Source organism: Vombatus ursinus, unplaced genomic scaffold (genome assembly GCF_900497805.2).
Source record: "Vombatus ursinus unplaced genomic scaffold, bare-nosed wombat genome assembly UNPS02014335.1, whole genome shotgun sequence".
Lineage (NCBI taxonomy): Eukaryota > Metazoa > Chordata > Mammalia > Diprotodontia > Vombatidae > Vombatus > Vombatus ursinus.
In genome coordinates this window covers 918853-939342 of record NW_020954113.1, presented here as the reverse complement: position 1 = coordinate 939342, position 20490 = coordinate 918853, and the positions used below count along the sequence as shown (strand labels likewise).

Here is a 20490-nt window from a genome sequence, read left to right as displayed (position 1 = left end):
GGGCAGAATAAGTATCTTTCAATGATTACTTGTGGTGTAATGCAAAGATCAATGGACTGGGAGTCCAAAATGGGACCAAAGTTCTGTTTCTAGCTTTGCCACTAACTAGTTATGTGGTGTGGGCAAACTATTTCACTTTTTTGGGCCTTAGTTCCTCATTGATAACAATAATAATAACTATAATAATTCATACTTGTTTAAAGTTTTAAGGTTTCCAAAGTGCTTTCTACAAAATGAGGTAATTGGACTAGATAATCTCCAAGGCCCCTTCTAGCTCTAACATTCCATTCTATCCCATCTGCTAATTATCAAGTATATGGGCTACTTACTCCTTTGTGACCTTGAGTAAGTAATTTTGCTCTCTGAACCTCAATTTCCTCATCTATAAAGCTAGGAGGTTGGGTTAGATGATTTGTAAAACCTTTCCCAACTCTAAATCTCTGTAATCTTTTATCTTTTTGTCTTTTTTTAAGAATAGTGATGATTTACATTATGTTCTAAAGGAGAAATTTCCTTTTAAGAGAATACAGTGAATTTTGGTTTAACCACTGAAGTAGAAATGCTTTTAGACATTCTGAACATGGTGTAATTCATAAAACAAAGAGTTATCCAAGTTATCATTGTGAACCTGGCCCTCTGTCAGGTCCTTGGTAATAGGCCTTTTCAAGTATAGTTACTTTGTTTTCAAGATAGTAACTCCCTGTCTAGTATGTGCTCTTGAAATCATTATTTAATAGTGTACATTTTAAAAATGCCCAAATTATCTGCATGCATTTATTAATTAATCTGTTCTAGAAGGTGTATAACTGTTTTCTATTCTCTATTCACTGCTTTCTCCTGGAATAAAAAGTGTTGTATGTGGTTGGTAATATGAGTGAGGGTGATTTCATGGAAATTGAAGCTCACAGTCACTAAGGCCATCTGTTCTATTAACTGAAGTTGAAAATACTAACAAAGAAGTTTGGATGTTTGCTGCTTCACATTCTCTGGTAAAAAGAAGCTAATATTCCATATAGGTTTTTGAAAAGGTCTAGATTTTCTGTGTTTCACTAATGGAATTAGTTGAGGAGGAAAAAGGCCTTTTTCTTGGTAAGAAACTTAAGGAGATGTGGTGATGTTTATAGAATGATTTCAAAATGAATTTAGTAATTGTAATAAAGAAAGATTATTTGTCCTTTTCTCTGGAGGTCATTTAAATTCAAAGCAATACTTACTTGATTCAGTTGGTATATAATAACTTCCCACAGATAAGATTACTACTTCCTAGGTAAGAAACTGTATGTTGTATTTGGAGTTAAAGGGGATTAAGTCTTATCATCTTTAGCATGTTTTATTTAGATGTCAGATAGTCTCTAAAAGTAAAATAATCTTATTTTGTACATTTTTTAGCCTTTACTTTGAATGTTTGGTTACGTTCATAAGTTAATGTGGAAATTCTACTTTTTATGGCACAAGGTTGAATGACTGAAAAAAAGTATATTTGATAGGAGCTAAGAGGGTTGGACATTTTGTTCTCTAAAAATGGAAGTTTTGGGGGTGGAGTGGAGAACAGTACCTTCTGTTTCCAAGTGGCTTTGTGCGTTAGGTTAGAAGAGCTTATAATACACTAACTTTAAGTCATAGAACATGACCAAGCTGTGTCAAAGGACTTTTAAAGAGAAGATTCTTGAGGTGAATGAATGGCTTTTAAAAGTCTTTTCTTTATGATATTTGTGAAATATTTTGTAAAGTCCAAAGAAAGTTTGCTAAATGATAAGTATCCATGCTTATCTATGAATATTTTTATTGACAGATTGTTTATGCTCTAATTAATATATTTTGATGGAGTACCAGCTTTTTTAACATTGTGGCACTCCAAGTAAGCAGTAGTAACTGGTTATCTATTGTGTAGCTTTCTAGTATCCTTGTGAGGGGGGAAAATGTACAGTTCAGCTGTCCCTGTCCAGGCTCCCCTGCATTGTGTGACTATGCACGTGAACCTCACTGAAAGTTTAGAAGAAAATGTACTTTCCATACAGAAGTCCTTACTTGAAGTAAGTACGATAGATTTACTTTGGATTTCTTTTAAAAAAAAACAAAAATGTGTTAAATAAAATGTGTGAATAGCTTTTATACATAAAGTAGTACTAATAAATATGGACCAAATTGTTTGAGCTACTTTTTGAAAGATCTCATGGGTATGAACTGTTTTTCTAAAATGAATTTTTTTTCTTTCTTTCTCTCTGGAAGGACCTTGATTTCACCTGGAAAGACTTAGTTTTATAATGCATTTTAGTGTTCCAGGTTTATAAACATTGAAAATGTTTTTGAGGCACTTGAATATAGTTTTTCTGTTAGAATTTTTTTCCTGTTTACCTAGAAATCATGTTTCCCCATTCCATGCTTGCTTATGTTACATTACATCGCCAGATGTCACTACCTTTAAACAAACATGCAGGTAATAAATTTGACCATTGTGTTATTGTTACTAGTACAGAGCCAATTAGGAGATGAGTGATTATGAAGGATATTGCTTTTCTCCTTTTATTCTCATTTACCTGTAGGGAACAAAATGGATTACCTTTGAAATGATAATTTATATAGCAATTTCATTTTGAAGTGCTTTCTGAGATACTAAATTATTATAGCTATACTATCTTTAGCTGTTGCCCATTTACTGTACCCAAGTCACTGGGAAGGGAAACCTATTTTGCCATAGATTAACCAGGAAAACCTCACTTTATGTAAAATTTTATGGAATATTTAATGTCCTCAAAAGACATGTAATAAATTTATTGGAAATGAATTTATATACTTTGCAGAGAATAAATTCGTCTCCCATGATTTAAACTAGTGCTTACTTCTTAAGGACAGGGCTTGTTTAAAATTTCTTCCGCTGACCCTTGTCACTTAGCACTATCTTATTTGAAGCATGTAAAACTCTTATTATATTTATTTTAAGGCACCTTTAACTGGGGCTGAAGATATTACAGTGGTTTTTATATTCTTTAGAACTATTCTAATTAGATTATTAGTCATCTACAGAGGCCTAACTCATCCAGTTTGGAAAATGGTTGAATAATTTTTTTTTAGCTTTTTCATTGTTTAGATTATAATTCATGTAGGCAGAATACTAAAACATTGAACTATGTTATTCTACCTGAAAGGATGGAAAAAGAGTATAACTAAAGTCTTGAATTAGTGCTTATGCTTTAGACGATGGTTTTTTACATTAAAGTAAAAAACCAGAATCTCCACTTATTTAAACTTTGTCAAAAGCAAGGTACTTTGTATCTCCTCAACATTAGAGTCTGATGGTTATATACCAATTAACACTCCTCAGGGACCTGTTGCCACATTTACGGGGATATAAGAGTACTTAAGCCATCTGCCATTGCTGTTCTGATAACTTGGGGAGAAAGCTGCAGGCTGCCAGGCACCCCCAGGGGAGATCTATCAGGTTACTAGATCATGTTACTGGTAAAACAGTATTCCAAAATTCAAATTTGTCCTCTGGTGCCATAATAATACTCTGTTTCTCTTGTTAACATGGCCAGCTATGGTTCTTCAAAAGCTTTTCCATTCTAGAGTACATACATTTAAATTTGAGGGTTTTATTAGGAAAAAATGAAGTCAGTTTCTTATCACAAATATTTATACGTTTTAATATGAATTTCTCAACTTTGCTTTACACAAATTATCTCACAGCCCAAGTAGGTATTATATAAATGCATTATGAGCCTGTTTTGGATTGTGTGGCTTACTTGTGAAGTTCCTATACTAAAGTTCCATCTATTCTAATTCCTGATTATGTTGTGATGAGTCTGAGATCTCAAAGGTTATATTATTTGAGCACAGGGTTAGTCAGGGTATATCACGATAGAAAGGCTTTGGGGACCAACCAGTAATACCCGAAGACAAACCAAGTTCAGAGAAATAGCACCATAAGGTTGGCCACCAGAGGATAATTTGTTTTTGTTTTTGTTTTTTCAGAGGCAAGAACTATACAGCAACTTCTGAAACTGTCTGTAAAGGCAGGGAGGATGTTGGTGGTATATGTTGTCATAGTGTGCCCACACTGATACATCAAATTAAAGATCTTTTTAAGTATTGAAAGTGTTTGTAGATTTTTGGAAAAAAAGGAACGTACAAACAAACAAAAATCAGGGAACTTTTTTTGCCTCTCTTTGTCAAAATATTTACCTCATGAGAAACTATTTATTCTGTATGAGGTGGTCCAAAGCCCCCAGAAATTCAGGTTAATTTTTTTTATATTAATTCAGACCTTCATTTTTCAGCTGCAGCAGTTATTGACAGACCTTCCTCATGATATGCTGGATGATGACCTCTCTTCTCCAGAGCTCAACTTTTCTGACTGTAGTGAGGATGCCACAGTGGGACAGTAAGAAAGAAAAAATGGGAAAAACCCCACTAGATTATTTCATTATTATCATATCCTGGTAATAGTAAATAAATGGACATATTTTACAAAATTGGAGCATTATAAATGGATACTTTAAATCTTGCATATATTTATGAACACGGAGCATTTGACATCTATAAAGCTGTTTGTATCTATTCCAAAGGTAGACACTAAAATGAACGTGTTCTTTTTTTCAAGAACACATCAGGTTGAAGAACCAGGGAGCAGCTGGAATGACCATCAAGTACTGCCTAAACCCCAGAATGTAAGTGTAAATATCTTTTCCATTTCTTGCAATCAAAATGATCTGTTTTATCTTTTGAAGTTGCCTCCGTCCCTTAAAGGCATCTCTTAGTAGGAGGGAGAGGTGGTCGTTGTGGTAATCAGAACCATGACTAGGGATTATGACACAGATTGGTGACAGAGAGGGAGGAAGGAGAGGTCTCTGGAGGAGATCATAAGATCACTGCTTGTGTGAAGGCTGACCTCAAAATCCTCACACTGGAGTATATCAGCCTTCACCTTCGTTGTGCAATGGATGACTTTTGTGCAAGCCACTTCCAGTTGGGTGAAGGGGTAACTGATTCTCCCAGAGTGTCTCACCTGTGCCCCTGCAGCCCCAATCCCCAAGAGGAAGTGAAGATGGGAGAAGTGCTGAGGCAATTGTCTCTCTTGTCCCTGGGATGCAGTAGTACTGTGTAGTAGACATGGTACATCAGGCCACTAGACTCTCAGAGAAGAGGACGTTTCTTTTGAGGATGGTTGCTTGACCAACAGAACAAGGGTCAGTTGAGTTCCAGATGTGCCATTAGTCCAGCAGAGAACCCTGAGGCATGGAACAATAGGGCTTTGATGGGGAGGAGGTAAATATACTTCTCTAAATCTTAACTCCCTAGGACAAAGACCCATTCACCCTCTTCTTGTTACAGCTCTCTGGGTAAGTATCAGAACACTAAGTAATAAAAGAAGAAGCTTTAGGGAGTGTGTAAGAAGTGGGCCATTTGTTTCTGCCAGTACCAAGTAACACATTCACAAAATACAGGTTGGGCTTTGTCCTAGAGGAGAAGATCAAAGGGCCAAAGAAGTGCTTCTCTACTCTCCAGATTGTCAGAGAGAATGAAGTATTTATTCCCTGAATGAATGGAAGAAGTGCTTCAAGAAGAAAACAAAGAAGAAATAAGATTTGAAGAGGCATTAGGGAAACCAAAACCTGTGTCAGGATGTTGGAGGGTAGAAAAATGTAATAGAGAAAGAAAAAAAGAGGAGTCAGTGAACATTTACAGCTAAGTTATAAGTATGAGGTTTTTCTTGTAGTAGGGAAGCAGTGACTTCTTGGGTTCCAAAAAGTGATGATGTGGAACCACAGGTGCTATCAGGTGAAAAAGCTATCTAGTAGGGGTTAGAGGAAGCAGAGATGTAAGTAGTGGTTAATTATTTCTGATGAGTGGTACTGAGACAGATATCTGTGTACTTGACATAAACAATACAGAGTCTGCTATCTTTCCAGGGCATGTAGCTAGATTATGATGGAAAACCTCTCAAGAATTATTAAATCTAAAGACTACCAGTCTTTCCTTGGTGTTTCATGTAGGGATAAATAATACTACCAGAAGGAACCTAGAAAATATTGCTTAAGATTATGATGCTCTGGACCAAAAAAACCCAGTGGCATTAGGGACATATTACTTTATTACTCATGCTGATTAAAGGTAGAGGAAAAAAAAGAGGGAGAAAAATTTGAAAGTAATTTGAGAGGCTGGCTAAGAAAATGATATCTGGGAATAGGATTTGGATTTTAAGACCAGTGCCTAAAACATAGGAATGATGATAGACTCTTCAGGGATACATTATACCTAACAAGAGCTGGCTTGGAGTCCTGTGAATCTGATCAAATAGGGACTAAATTAAAAAGGGAAGAAGAAAATATAGATCTTTCAAGCCTGATACCATAGATAGTAATTTAAGATGAAAAATGTCAGGAAAGGATCAACAATTTACAAAAGATAGTTCCCAGAAGAAAGCAAGCAATAGAATCCATGACTTTATACCTTTATATGCAAAGTTTAGGTGATTAACAGAATGAACAAGAAATTCTATTAAAAGGAGGCACATTTGACCTCATCCATCTTTGATACTTGATGGATTAGGACTTGTGACTATAATATGGCTGTAGAAGAGTATAGCATACTCTACAGGAAGGGTGTAACCAAAGGAGTAGTGTGATAGTGTGATATTAAGAATCAATACTCATATAAAGAAGTCTGAACCTAAGCAGGGAAATGTAGAGAATTTTTGGTGAGGATCAGTGAAGGGAGAAACAGAAACAGTTGTCAAGGGAATATACTGTGGATCACATGGAAAGTAGTGGGAATTAAATGAAGAGTCTGGGAAACAGACTATAGACCTGTCATAGAGGCATACTATTATAGTGATTATCCAGACATCTCCTGGAGCCCTTTTTCTGCCAGAAGTATAATAATTGAACAATTTATGACTTACCTTAAGGGTAATTTAATCCTTTAAAAGGTGGTGCAGGTAACCAAGAAAACTGCTTTTCTGGACTTGATTTTGATTTAATGAAGAAGCAGCTGCTGAAGTAGGGTTGCTGGGAACTCTGGTGTAAGTGGCCTTCATCAACAGAGTGTGTGGTAGAGTTTATGAATGCTAGGCACTGTTTGAGGCAGCCACTAGATTTGGGTGGGGGGACATTTTAAGGGGTTCAGAGAAAGAATAGGTAGGATGCGGTGGCTTAGTATTTTATAGGAGGAATCAGCCCATGAAACCATGGGATATTAGCCAGTAAAGGGGAGAATCTGCTTAGAAAGATTTACGTAACTATACAGAAAACTTATTGGCCAACACACATTTGTTAAAGTGTATTGAAGATAAAACAAGGGGTAGTGAGGCATAGTGAATAGCTCACCAGTCTCAAAGACAGGAAGACATGGGTTCAAGTCCTACCTCTGACGTATTGGCTATGTGACTCTGGACGAATCACTTAACTTCTCAGTGCTTTCTAAGACAATTTATTGCAGAGAAGGTGCCAACCTTGCATTGGTAGAGGGGATTACCTGGGAGTTCCTCATACCAATGAAATTACAAGTTCATTTTCTATTCTTGTAGAAGATAGACTAGGACAAGTAAATGATGAGTACAAAAATGTAGCACAGTCCTGTATGAGTGGTATTGGAAATATTAAAGACTTTAATGAGTCATGTTTGGGAGTGTGTGCTAAGGATAGAAAAAAATGTGGTTTGTTTGTATTGGTGAGGGATGTGAGAGAAGGATCAAAGAAAGGGATGGGACCACTCTCTGATGGGTAAGATAGTAACAAGTATAGTGAAAAGGCTAGACTATCCAAGTCTTATTTTTCTTCTATTTTTAAAGATACTAATCCTTGGATGGTAATGGCTAGAACAAAAATGATTAAGACATTTGATAAATAAGGAGATAAAGTGTCTACATAACTTCAATGCGTCCACACCACCGAGTCCAGCTAAATTAAATTATCTCTATTAAATATCCCTATAAAAAGAAATGGGAGCTGCTATTGTTCAGATGCTGTCACAGTTTTTGGAGAATGGAAGAGATACCACAGACTAGAGAAGAGCAAACATCCCAATTTTCAAAAAATGGAAGAGGGTGGCACTTGCAGACTATATGCTAGTGAGTTTGACTTGTATTCTTGGCAAAGTTCTAGAACATGTTACCAAACACATTGGTGAGTATTTAGAAAGGGAAGTGGTATTCATTAAAGTCAGTGAGGCTTCATTAAGAATTGGTAATGCTTGACTAATCTTGTTTCCTTTTTTGACAAGTATACTTTGTTTACTTGTCAGAGGAATACTAGTCACTTTGGGGCATACTGTAATATACATATGGTATATGGCGTAGGCATAATACACTATAGGTATGCTATTTCAAATTCTTCGTTAACATCTAAGGCTTTCATACCATCCTTGTGGACAAGATGGAGATATATGGGCTAGGTGACAGCACGGTTTTGTGTACTAAGAACTGGTTGAGAGGCCAACCCTAAAAAGTAATCACTAATGGATAGATATCTTCTAGGAAGGGTCCTCACGAAGTACCCCTAGGAATCTATTTGACTTTTTCCTGTTCAGTGTTTTATCAGAGATTTGAATAAAACCAAGGAAGGCATCTTTATCGAATTAGATGAAACAAACTGAGAGAGCTAACATATTGAATAACAGCATTAGACTCCAAAAAGATCTGGATAGGCTAGGACTATGGACTGAATTTAATAAAATGAAATTTAATAGAAATAAAATGTTTACACTTGTGTTCAAAAAAATTTTATCCCCAAGTACAAGATAGAGGAGAAATGGCCAAATTAATAGATCCTCTGAAAAAGATCTGGAGGTTTTACTAGACTACAAAACCCAATATGCAATTGTTGTGATAGGCCACCAAATAAGCTAAAGCCAATCTAGACTGTTTTAAGAATTAGTAGTTCCTCAGTACCCTTTGCAGACCATATTTGTAATACTGTGTTCAGTTTTGGGTTTCATATTTTAGGAAGGACATAAGTAAAAGGTGGCCAGAAGAGAAGAATAGATACCATGCCCTATGAGGATCTTTTAAAGGAATTAGAGGCTATTAGCCTGGAGAGAAAAAACAAGAGACAGAAAATACAGTAACTGTCTTCAAGTATTTGGAGGATTGTCATGTAGTAGAAGGATTAGACTTATTCTTTTTGGCCTAAAAGATTAGAAGTAGAGCAATGAGTTTAGAAGTTGCAAAGAAAAATTCCTAATGATTATAGCTATCCAAAACTGTAGTGGGCTGCTGCTTTGCGATGAAGTATATTCCTTCTGGAGGCCTTCAGGCGGTGGGTAGATGGGCATTTATGACTGATGTTGTAAAGAATTCTTGGTCAGATGTAGTTTGGGTCTGAAGTCCCTTCTGATTTCTGAGATTCTTTGTTTTTGAGTGCTTTTGATTTACCCTCTAATAGGGCTATAATGATGTTCAGAATTTGTATCCTGGACAGAAACATGCCAATGGTTGGGAAGACCATCACAGAAAAAATGAAGATATATATACTGGGTGCCATATTGAAGAAGGTCATGATGGAAGTGGAAGTGGTTACAGTTCTTCAAATGACTATGAACAGAATGATTTATATCAGCTTCCTGAAAACTTTAGGCCATATACCAATGGTCAGAAGCAGGAATTTAACAACCAACCAACCAAAATAATAAGTTTTCCAGATGGTCAAAGGGAACATTTTCAGGTATTTCAAGAACTTGCTTTTAAAGGGGAGAATTTGTGAGTTGTTCTAACTACAAAGATTTCAATGAGTATAATGACTCAGGCTTATACTAAATTAATCATGATGTATTCTGTTTAAATCTATAGTAACCACAGTTTTGTGTCAGTATGGCAAAATAGAGGGTTTATGAAGACAGTTATTTAAAAAACTAAAGGTTTATTTTAAATGAGTATGACTTATATATTCTCTGAACTGTATATCTTCTCTAAACTTCTGTAGCCTCTAGCCACTACTGCTACTTATTGTGCTCCAGTGAAAAACCAAAGTGTCTTGATCCCACCTAAGAGTGACAAAGCTATAATGATCCAGCAAAGCTCTGTAGTTGATAGATTTTATTTTGTGCATCTTTCTTACCAGTTTTTTCATTCTTTTCATAATTATTTGATGAGCATAAATTTTTTTCATACTTACCATCTCATTTACAAAACTTAGATTCAGTGCCTTAAATCTGCTGATTTGTTTTTGTGTAGTTATTTCTGTAATAAATAGGCTTTGTTGTTTGTTAGGACAGAGATTATATTGTTAAACTAAAATTTACATATTAAAACCTATTTGTAAACTAACATCAGTTTCATATATCTTATGATAGCAATTTGGTACAACACATGTTCCTACTAGTCAAGCTTTGGGCTCTTATAAAGTGACATATAAGCCATACCAAATCTCCAGCCAAAATAATATCTCATCTATCCAGGAAAGAGCAAAATGGAATGATGGCTTTGAAGAGATGCAGCAAAAATTTTTGGAGCCTGGTGAAAGTAAGCATTGTGACTTAAACCTTTTTTTCTTACCTATATATTTTAGTATATAGAAGTTTCTAGTTGTTTGAGCTAAAAGAGACATTAGAGATCATTTAGTCCAGTCTCCTCATTTTAATCATAAGTAACTGAAGGCCCTGAGAGATTAAGTGATTTATTAGTATCATAACATCTCAGATTTAGAGATGAAAGGGAGTTTTGAGGTCTCTGGCCCAAAGTGAATTAGTACAGAATAGGGACTAGAAACCAGATCTCCTAATTCCTTGTCCTCTTTCCACTTACACTGCTTAGTTATTTGGTTTACTGAACCCTAAATGGAGGAATTTTTCATTAGCATCTTTTTTCCTTACCAAAGTATAATTTGGAGTACAAAATGCAGTGTTTTATTTTCTTCTTCGGTTTCAGATTTTTCTGTATAAACAAATATTGATTGATTTACATTTAGATCATACTTTTAAAGGTAATATATTTAGGCAACTTTATGTAGGATCCTGGACTCATGGGTTCAAAGCTGGAAGGAACCTTAGAGGTCATCTAGTTGTCCAAACTCCTCATTTTACAGAGGAGCGGGAGACTTGGAGGAATTAAGTATCTTGCTCAAGGTCACAGGCTTGTAAGGATCAGAGCCTAGGAAATCAAACCTAGGCCCTCTAAATATTGTATTCACACATAGCTTAAACTGATATAGTGGTGACATGTTTTTTTTCCCCCAAAGAAAAGGTACCCTTTTTGCTGGGTTGGAATATGCCATAGCTGACCAAAGGATTATACAGGAATGAATATCTTATATTAGAACTTTTGTCCCCTTCTTGTTCCCCTCCCACAGGAATTTTTTTTGTGTTCATTTTTTTTTGTATTATAATTTTTGAATCAGCATATGAAAGGGATCTTTGTACAAGGTAGTCCGTTTTTTAAAGGAGACTTACATCCAAACTTTATAAAAATTATAAGTTGTATATCAGTTCTTTAAAAAATGTATTTTAAATCACAAGATTACCTAGATTATTTTCTAAAAGAATATTTTCCAAAAAACTAACCTAGAGCTCTCTTTTTAATGGCAAGTAGTAGCCCTAAACAAATGACTTGAGATGAATTTTTCATCTAATAGGAATTTTTTTGTCTCATATTAGATCCTTTAGAAAATATGCAAATTGTGCAGCTTCAGGTTCTTAATAAAGCAAAAGAAAGGCGACTGACTGATTTGTGTGAGAAGCTAGAAGAGAGTGAACGACAAGTTAGATACCTGAATCATCAGCTTGTGATGTTAAAAGGTAAGGAGATAGAAAAATTGTTGAATACTGGATATCCCTAGGAGATGCTCAGATTTCATCTATACAATCCTTTAAGTTAAGTGTAACCTTTAGAATGCAATGTTTTACTGCAGAAATGTGGAATGTTAGAGTTTGGGGGGAGGGAGCAGAGCAATAAGAGATCATGTAGTCATCCACCTCTACCATTCCACAGAGAAGAAAATTGAGATCCACAGAGGGGGAATTATTTGTCCAGGTCACATGACTAGTTAGTATTAGAGCCCCAATGGGCTAGAATTAGTGTTCTTTCCATATCATGTTATTTTCTTCCTTCATTTCCTCCCTTTCCTTACTCCTTCCCTCCCTCTTCTTTCCCTCCCCTTTTCTTTTTTCTTTCCCCCTTTCTGCCTTCCTTTCCTCTCTTTTTTCTTCCATCTCATCTTCTTTCCTTCATTCCCCTCTTCTTTCCTCCACTTTTCTGTAAACTTAAAATATCTGCACACATTTTTTAGCTCTATGGGTAATGTACTAAAGAGGCTGTTAATCCCTTATATAGTTCTGAGTGAAATATTCCAATTTCCAATGGCCTCACTTACGCTTACTTTGATTAAATAATAAATGTTATAGTCCTCAAATTCCAAGCATGTGTTTTAGAAAGAAAATTGCCCTGTTCTTGGAAGAGGCAAATGTAGTAAAGATAAATTCAAATGAGAACTTTGATCTTTTTGCACCTTTTGTCATGATGGTGCTTTCATTTGCGCAACAGTTCTATGATTAAGGTATCTTTGATCCAAGTCACTTAGTAGCATAAAATCTCTTCCTTATTTACCATGTAGCCAGAGAGAGACCGAGTCACAGAGATGAATGGAGGCATTCTTAAAAATATGCATTGTAACATTTAAAGTATACTGCTTTTCTACCTATTTATTGTTGTTTCATTAGTTACCTTTTGCCAGATAAACTCAGATAATTGAGATTTTATTGAAAACAATTAGTGGATAACAGTATTTATTTAGCACCTGATTTCTGATAGGTGTCTTGGCAATTGAAGCTACCTGCCTATAACATTATTTATGGCATTTTTATTGGTTTAGATGAAAAGGATGGCTTGGCACTCAGTCTTCAAGAATCACAGAACCTCCTTCAGAAAGGAAAAGAGAAAGAGATACAGTCTGAAGGGCAAATAAAAGCACTTGAAACCCAAATTCAAACATTAAAAGCCAATGAAGAACAGGTAAACGTTTCTAATTAAGTAACTAGTACAAATCTTGTACTGGCTTGATCTTGTGGTATAAAATATAGTAATTAAATCTGAGTTTAAAATATAGACATTAGAGGATTAAGGGGCCAGTGTGGTGCAGTGGAAAGCACACGGACTAGTTTCAAGAACCCTGAGTTCATGTCCCCCTTCTGAGACAGCCTGTGTAAGTATAATCTCTCTTGGCCTCAGTTATCCCCTCTGTAAAAAGAGAAGGTTAGACTAATTGGGCCCTGAGGTCCCTTCTGCTCTCGATGTATAATCAGTTTTCTACTCTTTCACTCTGACATAGGTGCGCTTCTCTTGGAGTAAACCTGATCTGTGACAACCTGGATTTCCAGAACAGATCACCAGGGATTTTATAAGTTGTTTTTTTTTTTTTTACTTTACAAAAGGATTCACCATAGAATTCCCTTAAAATAACATTCTTCTGGAACTCATCTATAGACAGTGAGATTCTCCTTAACATCTTAATGTAATAATAACATGAAAAAAATTGTGGGGGAAATGTGGCCATAGTAAGAAGAGAATGTTTTGTTAATTACAACAAATAATTTTTTCATGATACCTTGAGTCTCAGATCTAGTTTTCCATATAAATCAGACTGAACAGAGGTATTTTGATTTACTTTGATATTTTAAAAAAAGTGAGGGAGCTTTTGGATGTGGTTTCATCCGACAGTTTTTATCTATATTTTTCTTTTCATACTTTTAGAACTCTTTCCTATTGCTGCCATGTCTCTGATTCAAATCAGTTTTCCTGTGGTTATCCTAAGGATGCACCTGTACCTGCTTGGATCACTCTTTATATGCCTTTTATTTAGAGAGAGGTAGGAATGTTACCTTAGATCTTAGATGTCATAGAAATATTTTCCAGGCATCTTCTGCTGTCTTGAGACGTTCTGGTATATGTGTTCCTGGCTTGTAGAAGTGCCTGCTTTGTAGCAGACACTTGGGATTGGAGATGATTTGGAAAAAGTAAGTGGTATGGGTTTTTGTTTAGTAATTTTTCTAGTTTACTTGTTTTCTGACTGGGTATCATGGGATTTTATAAGGGTAGCACAGAGGTTCTACAAAGGTAACTTCCTTTGACTACTTGTTAGCAGCAGTCTCCTTATGTTCATAGTAGGGATACATTGTTTCTCAGTTGATGTGAGTCATTTAAGGAATGAGATAAATGTTATAGCATGTGGAGGACAGAGAGAATGAACTGTAGCTACTGGAATCTCTTCTAGCTCTGGCAGAGCCTTCTTTTTTTCCCCTTTTTGATTTTGGAGTAAGATAGAAAGGACCCCTGCCTAGAAATGCTGCCCTGGGAATGAGGATAGAGGATTGAAAATGACTTCAACAGCCTGTCCCTCCTGGTGTCAGCTCCAGTGGGTCAGTGTCTCCATGTTAGAGCAGGGAATAAATAGTTCAAAGAAGGGAAGACATTTTTCTTGTGGGAAAGTTTATTAGGTTTGTGAGTGGGTAGGAGGAGAGAAGGAATGGGGAGAAAAAAACTTGAAAAAGCAAAAATAAGAGACATGAAAAAGGAAACACTATGAAATAATTACTTTGTTCTAATTTCTCCACCCTACTCCCTAACTCCATTTGCATTTATAGTGCTAGCTACTGAATGTTTTTAAGTTGTTGGTGGAGAACCAAGAAACCGTGGAACTTTAGTAAATTCATCTTCAACAGAAGAATTATCAATGACTTTTGATTCTGATATCTGCTTTTACTATGTTTAGGTTCATACTTGGTCTGATTCTGAGACAAAGAGGCAAAGAAGACATTCCAAATTGTCCAGTCTCCGGTGATATCTCCCACTACAGAATTCCCATTATTCAATTCAACAAATAGCTATTAAGTACCTACTTGTTTGTTAGGGATAGGGTAATGGGACTAAACTTGTGATCTTGGGTGTAGGGAACTCATGTGATCCATGCAAATCCACATCTTTGCAATTTATAGTTTGAGAGAGTTCCTTGGCAGTAAGAGAGTAAATGGCGGGGGCAGCTAGGTGGCGCAGTGGATAGAGCACCAGCCCTGAAGTCAGGAGGACCTGAGTTCAAATCTGGCCTCAGACCAAACACTTGACACTTACTAGCTGTGTGACCCTGGGCAAATCATTTAACCCCAATTGCCTAAAAAAAAAAAAAAGAAAAGAAAAAGGAAAAAAAAAAAAGAAAAGAGAGTAAATGGCTTGGCCAGAATCACACAGCCAGTACATATCAGTTGAACCCAGTTATTCCTGACCACAAGAAAGTTCTCTTTCCACCGTGCTAAGCTGTTTCTCATATAGGAAATATATGGTCCTTGCCCATGGCCAAGTGCTTATAATTTAGTAGGAAATAACTAAATACTTCTGAAGACTGATGAGACTCACAATACCCTCATATCTTAATTAGTCATCTTTATGAATTACTGTGGCCAAAATAATTGACCTCTAGGATGACCTTCACTGAACTTGGCTAGATGTTGCTCAGATAAAAAGAGATATGCTATTTAATACATTCCTGTACTCAAATATTTATTAAGTGCTTATTATGTGCCAGGCCCTATGCTAAGGCCAAAACCTTTCTTTCCATTGTGGTTGGACCTACTAGATTTTGGGTTTTACTGGGGTAGCCTGCAAGACTCCATTATTAATATCTTTATTATGACGAAATGAGGTATCTGAGTAGGGCTACTCTCTCAGACTTTGGGACTTAAATATGTAATTTCTTGTTTCATTATTTAGTCATTCTTTGTCTATATGCATTTTCTCTCCTACTTTTGTATCTCCCACATAAGAAACATATAAGTACTCGACACTTGTTTAACTGAATACAGTCTTAATTTGGACAGTGACTTATTTTTGTGGGGTTATGTATTTTTATCTGACAGGATTTTGGAAAATAAAAGATTTAAAATGTCTGTCTTTGAAGAGTGATGATTCATTTCTCTGAGATTACTTAATATCTAGCTTTTCTAATAACGAACTATGTTAATGCTGAAGTGTTTGATGTGTTACTAGTTTCCATGAATATTTTCAAGATGCTGATGACATTTTAAAGCATTTCTCTCCTGAAAAATGATTGAAATAGATCAATTAGTTAACAACTTTTCTGGTTTTTTTTTTTTTAGTGAGAGGCAGCAATGTGATCAAAGAAAGAGGACTAAAAGATACAATGAATATTAATAGCTCTTTTTGTAATAGAAAAAATTGGAAACTAAGCAACTGCCTACCTATTATAAGCAAATTTGAGAGGAAACCGGAAAGACTTCTGTGAACTGATTCAGAATGAAGCAAGCAGAACTTAGGAGAACAATATCTACAATGACAGCATTATAAAGAAAAACAATTTTAAAAGATTTTAGTACTAGATCTAGTCAATGTAGCCACACATCATGCTTTCAGAGGACTGAAATGAAGCATGACAACCATCTTCTCCCAGAGAAGTAATGGACTTAAAATGTAGAAAGAGATAATGTATACTTTTGGTAATGGGTAATGGAGGAATTTGTTTTGCTTGACTGTGTATTATGAGGATTTCCTTTTTTTTTTTTTTAATTATGCAGTTGAGGGGAGGGAGAAGGAGGGAAAATAAATTACTCGCTAATCAGAAAAAATAGTTGTTTTTTTTAATGAGAGGCACTGTTGCATCATGACTTGAAAATTAGAGTTTCTTTATCCTAGTGTTCTCTGTATCAGGGAAGCCATAGGTCCCAATACTTAAAATGCTAACTTTTCCTTTCTTGTCTCTCCATCCTCTTGTAGATAGTAGATAGATTTCTTTGTAATAATTGTTGTATCTAGATCTTTTACCAAGTTTAAGGTGTTCATGATAGGTTTAGAATACAATCTAGCTATGCAAAATATCAAAGCAGTGTTATTTTAGCATACTCCCTATTGCTTTGAAATCTCCTTCATTAAAAAAGAGCCCAGCAGAATCCTGTAATCTGGCATAGTCAGGGGATGGTTGTTTAGGTTAATCAAATTTCTGGTTGATGTTCCTCATGATGAGGAAGTAAGATATGACTTTTTAAAACATCGTAAAATTTCCAAATTGAAGTTTGGGAAGTGACTTTAAAGGTCTAATTTAATCCAGTTGCCTTATTTTATAGATAAGGAAAATTTATCCCAAAGAGGTTATAATTTATTGTCCAAAAAAGCTAGAACTAGGACCCAGATCTCCTGTGACTATATCACATGTAATTAAAAACATTTGTCCACTTGTCACTTTGGGATTATATAAATTTGTTCGAATGATGCTTATGTCACTCAAAACATTTTTAAAAGTGTTCTTTTAGAATTTCCTTCAAAGCCTGTGTCACATTATTTTGAATATTCTCGGTGGTGCTAATCTTTGAAAAAATAGATTTTTATTCCTATCTTCTATTTTTTTTCATCTTCTAGATTTCTTCCTTTATCTCTCACACCTAGCTCCTCCCAGGGAATCACCCCTTATAACAATTTTCTTAAAAGAAATAAAAATAGAAAAAGAGGAAGGAGAGAAAAAATCTGTAAAAGCAATCACTCAAAAAAAAATGTCTTTTTATGCATTGTTCCGTGCTTGTATACTAGACCCCATGTTTGCAAATGAGTTTGGAGAGATGTCTTATCTTTCTTTAGGGAGCTTTTACAACATTTATTTTCTTGTAAAAAAAAATAGATTTTTCTTGTCATTTTTATTTGTAATTTTGCAACAGCTATCTTCCATATTTTGGGGTTGTTCTTTCCATTTACATTCTTGTGGTCATTGTGAATATATGTTTTCTTGGCTCTGCTTACCTCTTCACTTTGCTATCTGTTCATCTAAGTCTTTACGTCCTTTTCTGTATTCCTACTATCCACTGGTTCTCACAGCACAGTAATATTCCTTTGTGTTAATGTACCACAATATGTTTAGCCCCAATCATTGGACATCTACTTTGTTTCTAGTTCTTTTTCAAGTCAAGTGAACAAGCATTAATTATTGCCACCTGTGTACCAGGTTCTGTGCTAAGCACTAAGATTTCTTTTTGCTATCACAAAAAGTGCTGTTATTAGTATTTTGGCATATATATTAGAGCGTTTCTTTTTTGTCAATGATCTCTTTGGAGTACTTGCCAAATATATTGCTTATTAATTCTTCAGAGAACTAGAGATACTAATAGTTGTGGAATTTGTATTGTTAGTTAAATTGTTACTATGATGCCTACAACAATAAGGTTATGAATTTGTAAGATGAACTACATTAATGAAAACATACAGGAAACAATCACAAAATATGGCTATGGCTTTAAAATAAAACTTCATGATTTTCTGACAAGTGGCCAATGACAGTGTTGATTAGTTTTTCAAGAAAGTTCTGTCATTTTCTATGACCCAACAATTGACTTGCCATGGGGAGTCCACCTATCTAACTGCTAACTTAACAGAGTGGTCATATTGAGATCAGTGTCATGGCAAGTTCTCTGCCTAGCCTTAGTAGCCATGTTGCTTCTACCTAAGGGTAACAGTCGGGGTAGCCCTCAAGCCCCCTTGTGCCTGGGAGGTCTCAACTAGAGAAGTTTTAGGGAACTACGACCCAGACACAGGGAGTCTGTTGCTCACCTTTTTAATCCAGGCCTTTAATGAAGTCTGTTGAGAGCATCCTGCCTGGGAAGGCTGTTTGACTCTCATTCTGAGAGCTGTTATATTTTGCTGAAAATATGTTTGTGACTTTTAGAACTTAACAAAGTCTCGTGTTTGAAATCATTGAAATATAAACATTACAAATCTGAATTTAGTGTATGGTTTTGTGTGAATTTTTTAGATGATTAAGAAAACTAGAGTGAGTGAGGTGGCCATGGAAAGCCTAAAACAGCAACTGTTAGAGCTTCGTCATTCTGACTCTCTACAGCGAGCTAAAGAGCAACATGAAAATATTGTTTTATGCCTTCGAAAGAAGTATGAAGACCAAGTGACAGCTTTACAGAAAAATTTGGATTCTACAAATGCTGTACTTCAAGAGCAGGTTTGAATGATTTCCAAAGAGCAAATAGTAAATAAAGATGTATCTGCTTAGTGTTTTTGTAGTTAATCACTGATGTTTGTAACTTAGTTTGAAATTTGGAAAAGAAAATCAGTCAAAAAGCAGAGAGAACATTCATTCACTCATTTGAGAATCTGAGTCAAAATCTTGTATGTTTGATATGGAGAGGACATATTTTCGGAATTCCCTATGTTTGGGAGATTGCTGTACCCAGCTTTAGTGAAACATGATACTCTATAAGTTTCTTATTGGTGTCTCTTTAAGCATTTGAGAGTTGTTTGGTGGCATTTTTGAGAAACACCTGAATGAAGAAGTTAAACCAGTTTAGTTGTCCAAGTATTTCTTTTTGGGAGCTCTATTAGTATAGCCTTAAAGATTACAGGTTTGTATTCATACCATTCTCAGCAGAAAGTGGTGTACAGGTATAGGTTTGTATATCAAACCTATAATATATAGGTTTGATATTTTAAAAAAAATTAATATTATTCCCAATGGAACACAACTTTCTAGCTTCAGGTAATTCATTTGTAGGGTCTCCACCTTTAGAGTCGAGTAACTAAGTGAAACAAATACTCATTCCAGTGAATAGAATTACAAATGTCTATATACTTATTTAGGACAGATTTTATTATGACTTATACTATTGGGCCAGTTAGGTGATGCAATGGATAGAGCACTGAACTTGGAGTCAGGAAGAACTGAGTTCAAGTGTGACCTCAGATACTTAATAGATGTGTGATCCTAGGTAAGTCACTTAACCCATATTTGCCTCAGTTCCTTATCTGTAAAATGGGGTCATACTAGAGAAAGAAATGGCAAATCACTCCAGTATCTTTGCCAAGAAAACTCCATGGACAAAAGTCCATGGGGTCACAAAGAAGTCAGACACAACTGAACAACAAGAATGCTACTGTTTGATATTTTTATAGTTATTTTATAGATTTGTCCTATCAGAGAAAAGTATGTGAAGTATAAGTAAGTTAAAACTGCATATAAACTCTTATTTTTTTTTTCACCAATTGAAGGAAATGCTGTAATATGTAATTAAAAGTCACAGAGAATCATCCCTAATAACTATTAGACCTAGTCTCAAAAAAATTAACGAAAATAAATTCTAAAAAATAAACACTTTTAAAATGTTTCAATTGTTCACATTTATAAAAAATTAAAAATAATTAAAATGACTCTTATGAGAAAAATTCATACACAAACCCAACCTGAAAAAGAGAAACTTAAAAAAAATCCATACCTGTGTTAAAAGTTTGGGGCAATCTGTAAGAAAAAATGTAGGTGACTCAATCTAGTTTTCAATCAAGTTAGATGGGAAGAAATGAACTTCCATTGCTATATCTTTTTTCCTCCTTTGGCAATTGGAATGAAGTAAGTTGAAGTATGATGGCCTAATATATAGATTTTGCTAAAGATTTGTTGCATTAATTACAGAATTGCATTCCAGACCATTAAATTTAAATGTGAACTTTGATTTTCAGTGCTATGGCTTTCAAGTGGCTTTCTCTGCTTCAAAGGCGCTACATCAAACAGT

General features: G+C 35.2%; 1 protein-coding gene across 5 annotated transcripts in view; it reads left to right on the top strand.

Moving 5' to 3' along the window:
- Positions 1-20490, top strand: part of CEP152 (centrosomal protein 152) — an 89594-nt gene that overhangs the window by 10319 nt on the left and 58785 nt on the right. For 2 of the 5 annotated variants that reach the window (XM_027860931.1, XM_027860928.1), the window contains exons 3-9: positions 4278-4381; positions 4601-4667; positions 9381-9659; positions 10288-10456; positions 11587-11727; positions 12801-12940; positions 18729-18929. In XM_027860931.1, coding sequence (XP_027716732.1) covers positions 4278-4381; positions 4601-4667; positions 9381-9659; positions 10288-10456; positions 11587-11727; positions 12801-12940; positions 18729-18929 — 1101 coding nt within the window. Of the gene's footprint in view, positions 1-1891; positions 2034-4277; positions 4382-4600; positions 4668-9380; positions 9660-10287; positions 10457-11586; positions 11728-12800; positions 12941-18728; positions 18930-20490 lie in introns of all 5 variants that reach the window. The other 3 variants (XM_027860929.1, XM_027860927.1, XM_027860930.1) reach the window with 3 other exon arrangements.